General features: G+C 61.8%; 1 protein-coding gene across 4 annotated transcripts in view; it reads right to left on the bottom strand.

Annotated features, from left to right (window-relative positions):
- Positions 1 to 6,541, bottom strand: part of CDH4 (cadherin 4) — a 540,313-nt gene extending 533,772 nt beyond the window's left edge. For 2 of the 4 annotated variants that reach the window (XR_009249149.1, XM_058686131.1), the window contains exons 1-2: positions 6,175 to 6,540; positions 3,543 to 3,654 (exon numbers count right to left, since the gene is read on the bottom strand). Coding sequence is in view for 3 of the 4 variants with exons in the window: in XM_058686131.1 (XP_058542114.1) it covers positions 3,543 to 3,654; positions 6,175 to 6,231 (169 nt within the window). In the remaining variant the exon portion in view is untranslated. Of the gene's footprint in view, positions 1 to 3,542; positions 3,655 to 6,174 lie in introns of all 4 variants that reach the window. The other 2 variants (XM_058686129.1, XM_058686130.1) reach the window with 1 other exon arrangement.
- Positions 6,542 to 12,613: the final 6,072 nt, after the last annotated feature.

Genomic DNA, 12,613 nt, shown 5'->3' with positions numbered 1-12,613 from the left:
AGATACGGCGACACAGCCCTCTCCTTCCCAGCGTCCCCATCCCTCGCGGCTGGGAGCGGCGGGTGACCAAGCTCCAGCCGACCAGAACAGCGAGCCACCTGATGAAGTGCTTGCTTTCCGGGTACAGGGAAGGGATGCGGACGGTGCTACCCCCTCCTCGCTTCATCCTGCTCCAACCTCACGTGCGATGCCCGGAGCTGCAGCAGCCAGTTTACAACGATGAGGCAATAAACCGAACTGACAAAGTAAAGACGGCAGGGTTAAACCAGGCAAGTGATGATGCCGCTGATAAGCCGCCGCCCCAGCTCCCGACCATCTCTCTCCTCCTTCTGAACATCCTGAAATGATCTAAAATAGTAAACCAGAGTGACAGGCTGCGGCCCTCATGAAATTTCCGGTTTAGGTAAGAGAGATGACCGAGCAGAGAACGGAAGTCCTCCGATGAGGGAGCAGAGTGTGGCCCAGGGTGCACGCTACGGCCCCACGCTCACGCAGGAGGGGAACACAACGGCTCGTCATCGAAGCAGACTCCTCTTTTCCGTGTCACTTGAGCCCGCTTCCCCTAGGTAAGGCCCAGACCCCTCCAAACGTTTCTACTCACACGCCGCCTCTCTTCCAGCACCCGGAGGAGACAGGACCCGTGCGACGTGGGCCCCCACCACACATCCTGTCACCCTCTCATCCTCGGGCGGAGCCGCTCTGCGTTTTCCAGAACTCTGCCCGCCACAACAGAGCAATGCAGGTCACCGCATCAGCTGCGGCCTCCTCAGCAGGGCTGAGCGTTAATTATTAACAAAGCAGAGAAAAAGACACCGGCTGGGCAACCGGCCCCCGCTCAACCAGGGCTCCCAGAACGTTCCATTTGGGCCCAGGGAGAAACCGCTTAACCAACCTACTTTGGGTATTACCATGCACCGGTGATCGCGGCCGTAGTGAACTACCTTGAAAACAAAACCACAGCTAAGAGTCCATGGGACCACACGCACGTGCTTGCCAGAAAAAGCGGACACAGGAGACAGAACTCGGAGGGGATCTAGGAATCTAGGAACCAGGGGCACTCGTCCCACAGAACGCTCCGCTGGTCCAAAGGTCCACAGTACCATAGTATTTGCTGTCCTATTGGGGAAAACTATTTTAAGCCTAATTAGCATGAAATTTTTAGAACGGAAATGCTTTTCATTTAGACATAAAACAAAATGCCACGACATTTCTTCCATCCACTTATCATAAATAAGTTAATTACCATGTAACAAATCGCTCCTTCTGGAATCTGGAGGTTCGGGGCTGCTGGTAAGCTGACTCAGGCAGAGAAGGAGCCACTGAGCAGTCGTTAATGGCTTACGGCGTACTTACAATAAAATGGGGACGCCGTGAAGCTTTGCTCGTCAAATGAAGGTTAAGCTCTCTCCGTTGGAGTAACTCAATTATAAGGAGTCATTATCAGCTTAACCTGATTCCTACCAGAATAACAGAAGTGTTGTGCCATTATCTTATCTTGGACCCACACATCTTCACTGCAGTCTTGTCACTTGCAAAGTTTGTACACAGAGACATTTTTATCTGTCCTGGTTTGAATGTATGTCAGCGTTGGCTTTTGCTTCCGTATCTGCAACAATTATTTCTGAGATAGAAAACATCTCTCTGTCCCTGAGAACGGCGTGGTGGAGGGGGACGGAGGCAGGTGCAGGAGAAGCAGTGGGGCTCCAGCCTACCCCAGAGGAGGGGAGGAGCAGGCCCCAGTGACTGGGACACAGCTCCCCTCAACCTGCGCTGCGCTGGGCCACATCTCAGGTACAAGTAAGGGCCCAGAAAATGAGTCCCGCATCCACAAAGCCTGCCTGCTGGTCCCAGTTCGCCTGCCACGGTGGGCTCTTCACCCCGCGCTGGGTAAAAACCATCTGGGCTCACGGGGCAGGCCAACATTCAGCCAGCGATCGTGACTTCCCCACCACGCGGGCCAAGAGCGGAGGGGCCAGCTCTCCACCGGGGCGGGGGGGGGGGGGGGGGGGGGGTGCGGGGAGACCAGACGCCTGTTAGAAATCCCACGTTTCATCATAAGAGGTCTGAGATTCTGCCACAGTCTTTTGCGGTAGGTAGTACTTATTACTAAAACAGAGGCCTTCTTTCTGAAATTCCTGGGTAAAAGCGAAACTCCAAGATCCCATCAGGTGTGGCTCCTTGCCCGGAGAGGCACAAGAAGCCAGCTTCCAGATCAGCACACGGGGGCACCACAGCGTCCCTGTTGTGTGCAACAGTACAACGCACTGAGAGTAGAAGAATGTTCCAGGCCTTCCCTGAGGGCACACAGGGACGCTCGGGAGACCAATCCATCCTGAAAGAGGGTCTACCCTCTCGAATTCTGAAATGACACGCACAGCACATTCACAGAGCATCTCCTAAGGCTCTCACCACATATGCCTACTCATGCAACACGCCCATTCTGCTTCCGGGTAACTGCCGCGGATTTTTGGGGGGAGGGAGGGTGGGTAATCCACGAAAAGGCTCCACAGATGATGCCCTTAGCAGGTCAACGCAGATTACAACAAACAGGTGAGGGAAGCCGCACTCAGCCCCAAATAAAAATCCCGTTCACGTAACCAAGAACAAACAAGATAAGTGACCGAGCTCTGTCCCCGAGGAAGAGAATCCGAAAAACCCCCACCACCGCCCCCCTAAGGAGCTGCTGTCAGCTCTTGAGAATCTGAGATTCCCTGAAACCCAAAGCTGGGGAGAAAGTCAGCGCTATGAGGATTATTTAGTCGTGAGTGCTGAAATTTAGCTCTGAAGCCTTATCCAAAGTTTGCTCCCTCCGTCACTCCGAAACCGGCTAAAAGCTGCTGCTTCTGGGAAGGCGCTCAGCCACGGTGTTCGCGGTAGGACTTGGAAACCTCACAAGGAAGGCCTGATTGATCTCCCCTCCCGTACACATGGGAAGTTTAATTAGTTTGTCTCCAAAGGGAAACGGATCAACATACAGAATGATCTCCTGTCTCTTGACTTTTGAAGCTGCCTCTGACGTTCCCATCACAAACGTGGATATAATCCTACAATTACGATAAAGCTAATTGGTAGTTCCCTCCTGCATGTGTGTTTTCGTGTTATCAGTGGGGTAGTAATGAAAATGAATACCACATTTGTGAACAGAACGTCTGTGGGTTTATTTACCGCATTTCCAACAACATCGTCTGCTTTATCATGCATTTCAAAGCAGGGATAATTTAAGAATCCAGAATTTCATACATAAAAATACTTAGCAAGAAAGTCTCTCTCTCTGCACATTATTTGGGTGACGTTACATCCGAATTCCAATTTGTTGCCCAGGAAATGATTCACCTCACTCAAAAATGACAGGCATTCTGAATCATTCACCTGGGATGCAAAACGCCTTTGAGGTCCACGGAGGGACACCTCATTGACCTCACAACCGTCATTTGGCAGACAGCCTGCCTCAAAGACAGCCCCGACCCGCCTTTTCCACGGAAAGGTCTCCCCAGTCCAGAACACAGTGTGCGATTTCTTCCCACCCCCCACGCCCCCCCTACCTTTGAGAAGCTTCTCTCCTTCCAGAATATTCTCCGAGATTAGTGCCGTGTAGTCTTCTTCGGAGAATCCAGCCTTGCAGGTCTCCCGGGCTGTAAGATCCCCATTATGGGCCTGAGAACAGAAAGAAAAGAGGTCGGGACAAACGTGAAGTTGGCAGAAATTTAATCCAACCCCTTGTCTCTCAGTGGCTGCCGCAGGCAGGGTCTGGCCTCTGGCTATGACAGAACCACCTGAGCCACAGCCTTCCCCCCAAGCTCCCCTGCTTCCGTGCTCTCAGGGACTCACCTGGTCCAACAGCACCCTCCTGGGGGGATTCCGTCCCAGACCCCACGGAAGCCCGGAACCGCCCAGCACCCAACCCCGTATAAACTCGGTATAAACCGCTTTTTCCTCGACACGCCCCCCCCTCCCCGGTCGAGCGCGGTTTATAAATCGGGCGCAGTGGGAGATTAACAATAACGATGAAACAGAACACTTGTGACGTGTCCTGTGACTGTGGTCTCTCTCCGGGGCACCTTCCTGTCCTGGGCTCACCCTCCTCGTGCCCAGGTGACGGGACGAGATGCCCGCGCCAGGGGATGGACGTCACGTGAAGGACGCGGCACGTGACGCAGCGCCAGGCTGCACCTGACCTTCTGACCTCGAGTCAAGGGGAGGGTCCTCTGCTTCCCGCGCGGAAGCGGCGGGAGCCCAGCGCGGCTGAGGGGTAACAGCTGGATCGGCCTGGGCACGGGGGTGCAGGCGGGGAGGAGGGCCAGCGGATGACAGGGCTGCGGGCCTCGGAGGGCCTCTCTGTCCCCGCAGAAAGCAACGTCTGAGGAGTGTCCGAAGACAGCCGAGGAAGCCACCGAGAGGAGGGAGGTGCAGCCAGCCGAGGCCCTCTCGGCCACCGCCCCTCGGGGCCCCAGAGCTGGGCTTCTGTCTTCTCTGTGGGTCCCCAGGGAGGGAGGCGGCGGCAGAGCAAGAGAGGAGGTCCTCCCAGAGGCGGCTCAGCGCCGGGCAAGGAGGGAGGCTCCCGGCGACGCGGCTCCACCCTCCAGCCCTGGCACCTCCACTGGGCTGGACACTTGTCCGCCCGTGGAGCCCCCATCTCTGGCCCAAACGGGCGAGACAGCTGCCCTGACTGACCTGAAAGGGTGGGTGTCCTCGGGTCTTGCCCAGCGGGAGGGGCTGGGGGGCGGGCGGGGAGCCCCCCGGCCAGGCTGCGGGGGACAGCAGCCACAGGTCAGCCTCGAGCGGAGGGGAACCGTCTGAGAGACGGCGCGCGCGGCAGGACGCTGGGCCGAGACGTCGGAGCGCAGCGGCCCCGCTCCCCCGGCCAGCGCTCGCCGGCAGCAGGGGCGCAGCCCGCGGTCGTGGCTTCGCGGAGCCGCCGAGCGGAACGCGCCTCCCGCCGCGGCGCCCGCTCCAGCCCCGCGCGCCGCCGCCGCCCGCCCGCCCGCCGGGCCCCGGCTCCGGCACCGCGCCGCCGGCCCGGACGCGGACGCCCTCCCCACAAAGCGCCAAGGGGAGAGCGAGGGGCGCGGGCTCGTTCCTTGGGAAAGCTCCAAGCCGCGGCTCCGCTCCTCGGGAACCGAGCTCCACAGAGGACCGGAACCCCGGGGGCGAACTCGCCCGGGAAAGTTTCGCCCCGCCCGGGCGAGTGGCGAACGCAGCCGGAGCGCCCCGCAGCCTCCGAGCGGGCCTGGGGGCGCCGCACTTGTTTATTTCGGAGGCTGCAACCGCGCTGCCCGGAGGAGCAGCGAGGCCGATCGGCCACGAGAGGGGGTTCCTGCAACTCCCGCGGCCCCGCCGCCTCCCCAGGGCCGCCACCCGGCGCAGCCCCGCACGCCGCCCCCGGGGCCTGCACCCACCGCGCACAGCCGGTCTGGGGGCCGAGCTCGCGGACTCGGAGGGAAGGAGGCGGGCGCCCGGACCGCGCTCCCGGGCACGCTCCCCCCGCGCCCGCCTGACTGCCCGGCCCCGCTCCGAGCGGCGAGGGCCCCGCCGGACACCGGCTCCAGCCGCGCCTGGGGGACTCCGCGGCGAAGGTGCCCCGCGGTCCACATCCGCCTCCCACCCGCAGCCGCGGTCTGGGTCAGCACCCGGAAGCCCAGCACGGAGGAGGCGCCGCGCCGCGAGACCCCGGCCCCCGGCACGGGGCGGCGAGACCGGGTGTCCCCAGCACCCTGGTTCTTCGCCTGCTGCCGCCGGCTCCCCCGCCCGCAGTCCCGGCCCGGGCTGGGCTCGCCAACTCCGGAGGCGCGCGGCTCCCGGGCGATGGAGGGCGCGCAGGCTCCGCCAGCGGGCAGCCTGCCCAGGCGCGGGAGAGCCGAGCTCCGAGCGGCGGCCGCGGACCTGGGGCGGCCGAGGGATGCTTGGCGGGTCCCGCTTCGGGCAGAGCTCTCTGGGCCCTCCACCCACCCGCACCGCACCCCGCTCCGCACCACGGCTCGCCTCTGCCCCGGCGGCTCCCCGCTCCTGCCGACCGCGGGCGGCTTCGCGGAGCGCGGGAGCCTCTGGATGCAGCGGTGCGCGCGGCGGGGGCGCCCGGGAGAGCCCCTCCGGGCGAGTGCGCGCCCCGCCGGCTCCGGGGGCGGCCCCGCGGTGCCCGGGGCTTCCGAGCGGCCGGGACGCCAGGCGGCAACTTACCCGGAGCGCGCCGGAGAGCGAGAGCAGCACGAGGAGCACGCCGGAGCCCGCGGTCATCTTCCCGCCGCGCCGCGCCCCGGCGCCCGCCCGGAGCCCGGCGCCCGGAGCCCGCTCCCGGCCGCCGCCGCCGCCGCCGCTGCCGCCGCCCCGATCGCGCAGCTCCGATGGCCGCCGCCGCCGCCGCCGCCGCCGCTCGATCGGGCCCCGCGCCTCCAGCCCGGCCGCGCCGCCGCGATCGCCGCCCGGCTCCGGGAGCCAGGCCAAGTCGGCCGGCGGCGCGCTCCCTCGGGCCGGTGCGTCCGCCGGCCTCGCAGCCGCCCGCGCCTCTGTTCCGCGCGCTCCGAACTGCAGGTGAAGCCGCGCGGCCGCCCCGCCGAGGCCCCGCCCCGAGCCCGGCCCCTGCGCTCGCTCGGCCTGACGCGGGCCTTAAAGGCGCCGCGCCCCCCGCGCCGCGCCCGCGCCCGGCGCCTCCTCCCCGCGCCCCCGCCCCCCACGGCGGGGCGTCCGAGCCCGGGTCGGGGGAGGGGGAGGAGGGCGGGGACCTGAGGACTGAAGGAGGCACAGAGTCTCCCCTCGCCCCACCCCCACATACCCTGGGCGCCCCCTCTGGATGGGGAGCCCCTGCTGCTCAGGCCAACTTCCTGCCCGGCCCACGGTGGGAGGGCGCTCCCCTTCTGTTCTCCCCGTTTAGGGTGTCTTCGCACCGACTCCCGCGGCCCGGGCCCACCTCACGAGTGGCCTTGCACCCATGCTCGGCGGGCAGGAGTCAGCCCCGAGAGACCAGGCGGGCCGTAGCGAGGGCGCAGCGCGGACGGGCTGTGGTTCCGCCTGCAGGCTGTGCTGACCCCTCCAGCGCAGTGCAGAGCCCTGGCCGCGCTGCGCCCCTAAGGACTGGGGAAGGGACTGATTCCTGGTTGTGCATCAAAACACACTGCTAGGCCTGAGAAGCCGGGAAAGAAATGAGAGGCCCCGGGAAAGAAAAGGAAGAAATTTTCCGACAGGAGAGCTGTGTCAGGAATGTCCGCTCCGCCTGTCCAGGCCGGCTGCGTTTGCTCTGCTTGGGTGATCTGCGAACCGGGGGGACACTTCTTTCAGGGATCCTCGAGTGAAAATATGCGCGGCTTGGAAAGTGAGTAAATGCTTCCTGCACGTTTCCTTTTGGCTTGGAGATTGAGAGAAAGTGGTTTTGTTTGCTCAGATATTTGAAATTTCTTTGTCTTGGTTTGGAGAAGCTCTGTGTCCAGAATACATTAGTTCTGGTTTAAGAAATGCGCCGCAAAGGAGGGAGAAGAGGACTGAGTGCAAGTGCGGAGCCCCAAGGTCAGAGCCAACTTGGGCAGGTGCGCAAAGAGCCGCAGAACCGCCTTTTCTTCTCCCCCAGGGGCCCTCCCACCTGGGCAGGGCGGTCTGTTGGTTAGTGCGCTGCACGCTTCAGACCCCAGGTGATCGATAAGCCAGGAGGAGCCGGGTTAGGCGTAGATGCAGCCCCACAAGGTGACGTGCGTTTTCTCGCCCTGCAAGCCTGTGCAGCTAGTCCAGGGCACGGCACATCTGTACCAGCCTGCCGCTGTACCTCGCCCTGCATCTGGGCACATTCCTAACCTGATGGGGAACTAACATCCCCGAACGTGCCTGGCTTATCAGGGTCACGCTTGCACAGAGGTCCTGCGTCACCAGTGAGGTTTCAGGGATAAATGTACCGGAAATCCACACGGCCGGGGGGGGGGGGGGGGGATTGCATTCCTCGGCCATGTGCTCACACCTCTGAAAGACCCCTGCTCCTGCCCCCCCCCCTTAATGTACCCCGTCACTGCCTAGAGAGCCCACACAGGCCGTCCTGAAATGTGCATCCCGGGCCCTGGCTTTGTCTCCGGAAGACCAGAGCTTGATACCAAGTGTTCCTCAGGGGACGAGTTCCAGAGCAGAGCATTTGCTCTCCTGGCTCTGTAACCCGCTGGACTGCAAACAGGCATGGCCACTTGAACTGCAAAAACGGGGGTGTTGGGTGGGGGTCCCGAGGCCCAAACGCTGGAGGACACGCCGGCCGCTGAGCGCCTGGGAGTCATGAGCCACCAGAGCTGCCTCCATTTGCAGACGGGGTATGCGCATCCTGAGAGTATCGGCCTCGAGTCAGGCACAGACGAACGAGCTTCGTGGCAATTAACTCCTGGGCTTGTCCTCACTCCGTAACTGGGCTCTGTTCACACCCCCATCACACGGCGGGGCGAGGGGACTCACAGAGATGCTTCCGGCTAGCCCAGGCCCCGCAACCCCCACAGCACTTCCCCAACTCGGTTGATGGGGGCAGCCCTTTCACACGGCGTCTGATGTCTTATGGGAGCTCACATTTTCAGGAAGACGGCTTCAGAGGCCCTGCAGTAGCTGATGTGAGTCCAGTAGAGAGCATTGGTTTATCAGGCTTGCCGCGAACGAAGCAGGGAGGATACATTGAGAGAGGAAGGAAAACTGTGGTCTAGGACACATGGCAGTGGAGTGAGTCTAGAGGATGGCCTCCAGCCAGGTCGTTTGAAGTGTGACCCCAGACCAGCAGCACCAACAGCCCTTGGGAGCTCGTTTGAAATGCAGAACCTTGGGCCACACTCCAGATCCACCACCTAGGGATCCGCGTGGTAACCCCCTCCCCTTTCTTTCCGCCTCGGCCCCCAGATCATCCGCTTTAGAATCCGAGAGAGAGGCTCGTGAGAAGTTCAGCTCCTGGGCCCCACCTCCCAGCTGGGGCTTTGGGGATTGGGGCCTGGGACCCGGCCCCTTGCCAGCCTCTTGGGTCAATGTTCATGTACCCTAGCATTTGAGAACCACTGGCCGATCCCGCAGGTGAATAAGCTTGTCCTGGGAGCCTCATAAAAATGCTGCTTCCTGGGCCCTGCCTTGGATCTACTGAAGCCGGACAGCTGGGGGGGCAGAGCCTGGGAATCAGCAGGAGGAAGTTGGCCAAACCCTGTCCCAGGGGCCCCGAGGGAGGACTGCAGCCAGCCCTGCTCTGCCTGACCTCCATCCTTCCTCCGGGGGCTCCAGCCCACCTGCAGGAGAAGCTGTGCTCTCTACCTGCCAGATAAAGAACCCTAGAGAAAAGTGGGCTTTTGTTTCCAAGAGAGATTAAGAAAGCTCATTTGGGGGGGTAGCATGTGAGTGACTGTTTCCTCTCGACACCTGTAAACTGTCGACTGTAATTGGTCCACAGATGTTTGCTGAGCACACTTGCTGAGGTGGGTCTGGGAAGGGGCTCATCTCTAGAAGCAAATCAGATGCTTGTGTGTCAGGGCCGCGTTTCCCTGCGTTTTTGTCTGCTGCTGATTTGCTTTTCCCCACTTACCATTATTGTTTAGACACGTCAGTGTTAGAAGCTGTTTTGTAAAGAAAGCAGGGAGAATCCAGTAAAAGGTGTGTTCCTAGAATGGAACGGAATCCTTGTGGGCAGCTGAAGGTATTCAAGGCACAGTAGAAGTGAATGAAATAATCCCGACACCCAGCCCGAGAAACCCTTCCTGCGAGGAGCGGAGAACAATCCTGAGGGGAAAAGCAGACGAGAGACGGGCTGGCACACAAAGCTCTGTGCTTCAGTTCCAGTGACGCTCAGCCACGAAGCCCATTGACTGTCCCTGTTGTCACCAACAGCATCATGGCTCCCTTTTAACATTTTCTGATATTTACTGTGTACCAGACCTTGCCTCAAAGGTTTTGAATCACCATCTCACGTCCAAAAGAGGCAGTGGTTCCCGCGGACGGAAGGCGGGCCCGAGCTGGCGGGTGGCCAGGCTGTGAGGCTGCACTGTGCAGTGTGACTGAGAACCTGGGGGCCACCTCCAGACTCTGGTGCAGAAGCCTAGGAGGAAAGCTACCACTGCCCCTGCCCAGCCCGCACCCACCTCCTTCCTTTTCCAGCCTTCCCCGGTCAGGCCGGCCCACCCAGGAGCCTGACCTCCGACCCCACCAGGCTGGCACATCCCTCCCGGCTCCTGTGTGTCTGCCCTCCTGCCCTCTGCCAGGACATCGTCAGCCTTGGGGGAGGTGGCGCTGCTCTGTCACTCACATGTCCCTCTCTTCAGGGTCAGCACCTGGCTTTGGCTGCTCTGGGACTTCCTGCACACGCCCGTCTTCTCACTGTCGCACTGCCCTGGCACTGTTCTCTGCACGCCTTCCCTGGGACACTTGGAGAGCCTTGCGGGCACCGGTGTAGTATTCACCCCCCTCCACGGAGCCCGGTGTCCAGTGGGCGGACGGGCAGGGCCACGGCAACAGTGGTGGCCGCCAGGGCAGATCCCATGACCGTCCGGGCTGCACCCCGCACTCCTCCCGGACCCAGGGCAGAACACTGAGGAGCCTGACCCGGAACCCGGGGCTGCCTGAGTCCGGACCCACACCCTCGCCTGAGCCAGTGCCCTGAAGCACGGGTCCCGCCTCCTGTATTTGGAGGAAGACGCGGCCCCGTTGGGTACGGCTCTCAGGGCCACTGCTCCTCTGGGGCTGGGGTTGGGGACAGGGGCTTTGCCACTTAGGAGACTTCTGTAAAGTAGGAGAGCAGCTGGGAAGGAAAGGGATCAGGACAGCACAGTGTAAGGGCGCAGCCGTCCGCGGCCTGGGACCTGCTGGAGGAAGAGGTGCGTCCCGGCCACGGGAGGGGAAGGGCTGCCTCGGGACCCCAGTAGTTCTTTTCTGTGCTCATTTGTTTCCTGTCTGCTGTGGGAAGAGGGGGAGCTCCGGTGCTGGGAGCAGGGACACATGTCACCAGTAACAGAGTGCTCACTCACGACCTTGCATGGTGTCGACTTGTCGGCTGGTTTTTAGAAGCATCTGACAAAGGAGGAAGGGAGGTCAGGTGACCTCGGCTGACGCGGGCAGGCTGGTGAATGTCAGCGACAGAGCCGCTGCGCACCCGTCCGTGCGTCCCCGGGATGCCCGGGAACGTGGGCGCCCCGCGCCCCTGCTCCCTGGCACCTCCTCAGCTGGGACGGAGCTGTGCCTGTCCGTCTCTTGGGTGCCCTGCATCCCCAGGTGGGATCAGGGAAGTGAGTGCATTTTTTATCCTTTTACTTTCTTCCTTGTCTGGTGGTCCTTCTCCCAAATCGTATTATTGCACATGTGTCTTCTTCCCTCTACCCGGGGACTGAGGCCTGTCACCTCTCACCCCTACAGCCATCTCCTCCCCTCTGCTCTCCCTGCAAACCAGGCCCTGCAGGGCCCCCGCTGGAAACGTGAATCCAAGAATGTCACATCACGCCCCTGCTTCAAGCCCTCACGTTGGACCCTCGATGATGTGTCTGTGGCTCACCAGGACCTATGCCGTCTGGTCCCCGGCCCGACTCCACTCCTCAGAGCTGCTTCTTGCATCCAGGTCTCTGTGCTTTCCGTTTGGAACATTCTACCCCCGCGCCTCTGCGTGGCTGACTTCCGCTCAGGGGAGAGGCCGTGCAGACCCCTGCCCCCCACAGGCCTGCTCACGCACCTCCCACTCAGCCAGGACACCTTGCTCCTGTCACTCTGATTCTCGGCTTGTCTAAGGTGTGTGTGCAGTGGGACAGGGGCAGCCCACTGTGCCCCTGCTGTCTCCCAGTGCCAGGGACAGTGCGTGCCCCGCCCAGCACTGAGCAGACGAACAAGAAAGGTGGGGATAAGGCGGGTCTCCTGAAACTTAACCTTGGAAGAGTGAAGAGGGCCCCTCGATGCTGCACCCACCTGAACCCTTGCCTACACCTGGAAGAGGCTTTTCTTGTCTCTTCTGGAAAACTCCAGGACAGAAGCACAAGAACTGGGGCCAGAGGAGGCAGCTTGAGCAGAACAAGCTGATGACAGGAGGTTCCAGAAGGCAGGGGCTGGGGGTGGGGGTGGGGGTGGGGGGTTGGAAGCAGGACAATGCAAACAAATGTCTGAGGAGAAGGAAAGAGATGATACAGAATTTAAGGGAGGGAGAGCGGGCGGGGGGAACGTGGGAAATCTGAGCAGACCAAGAGCGGTGATAAAACACAAGAGACCAGGAACACGGAAAGCAGGTGAACGCAGGCTTTAGGTGTCAGATCAGCGCCCAGGCTGTGACACTGCGCTGGGATGACACCCCGCGGCTTCAGCGCCCCGCCGCCCCCACGCCTGGCGTCCCCGGGGCCTCGGCTGCCACCTGCTGAGTGGCTGGCCGGATCCTTTCAGGTTACGGTCACCCGGGTTTTGTTATCCAGCTTTGGGGGATTAGTGCCCGTCAACTCCCCCCAGGGCACAGGACGCAGGCCCCGGGGCTGCTGGGAGGTGGCTGGACTCCTTGGGCAGTGGCAGGAGATCCCAGCCCCGTCCACTCTGCTCGGGTACAGCTATGCAGTGGGCAGCGAAGGCTTGAGTGTGGCACTGTGCTGAGTGTGGGGGCCAGAGACGCGCGTCCTTCAAGAAGCAAGCCCTCGTGTTGCTTCCGAGCAGCGCCTCTGTCTCCTTCCCC

The sequence above is a fragment of the Neofelis nebulosa genome, chromosome 9 (genome assembly GCF_028018385.1).
Source record: "Neofelis nebulosa isolate mNeoNeb1 chromosome 9, mNeoNeb1.pri, whole genome shotgun sequence".
NCBI classification, from domain to species: Eukaryota; Metazoa; Chordata; class Mammalia; order Carnivora; family Felidae; genus Neofelis; species Neofelis nebulosa.
The sequence above is the reverse complement of the archived record's forward strand: the minus strand, read 5'-3'. Positions and strand labels throughout refer to the sequence as shown.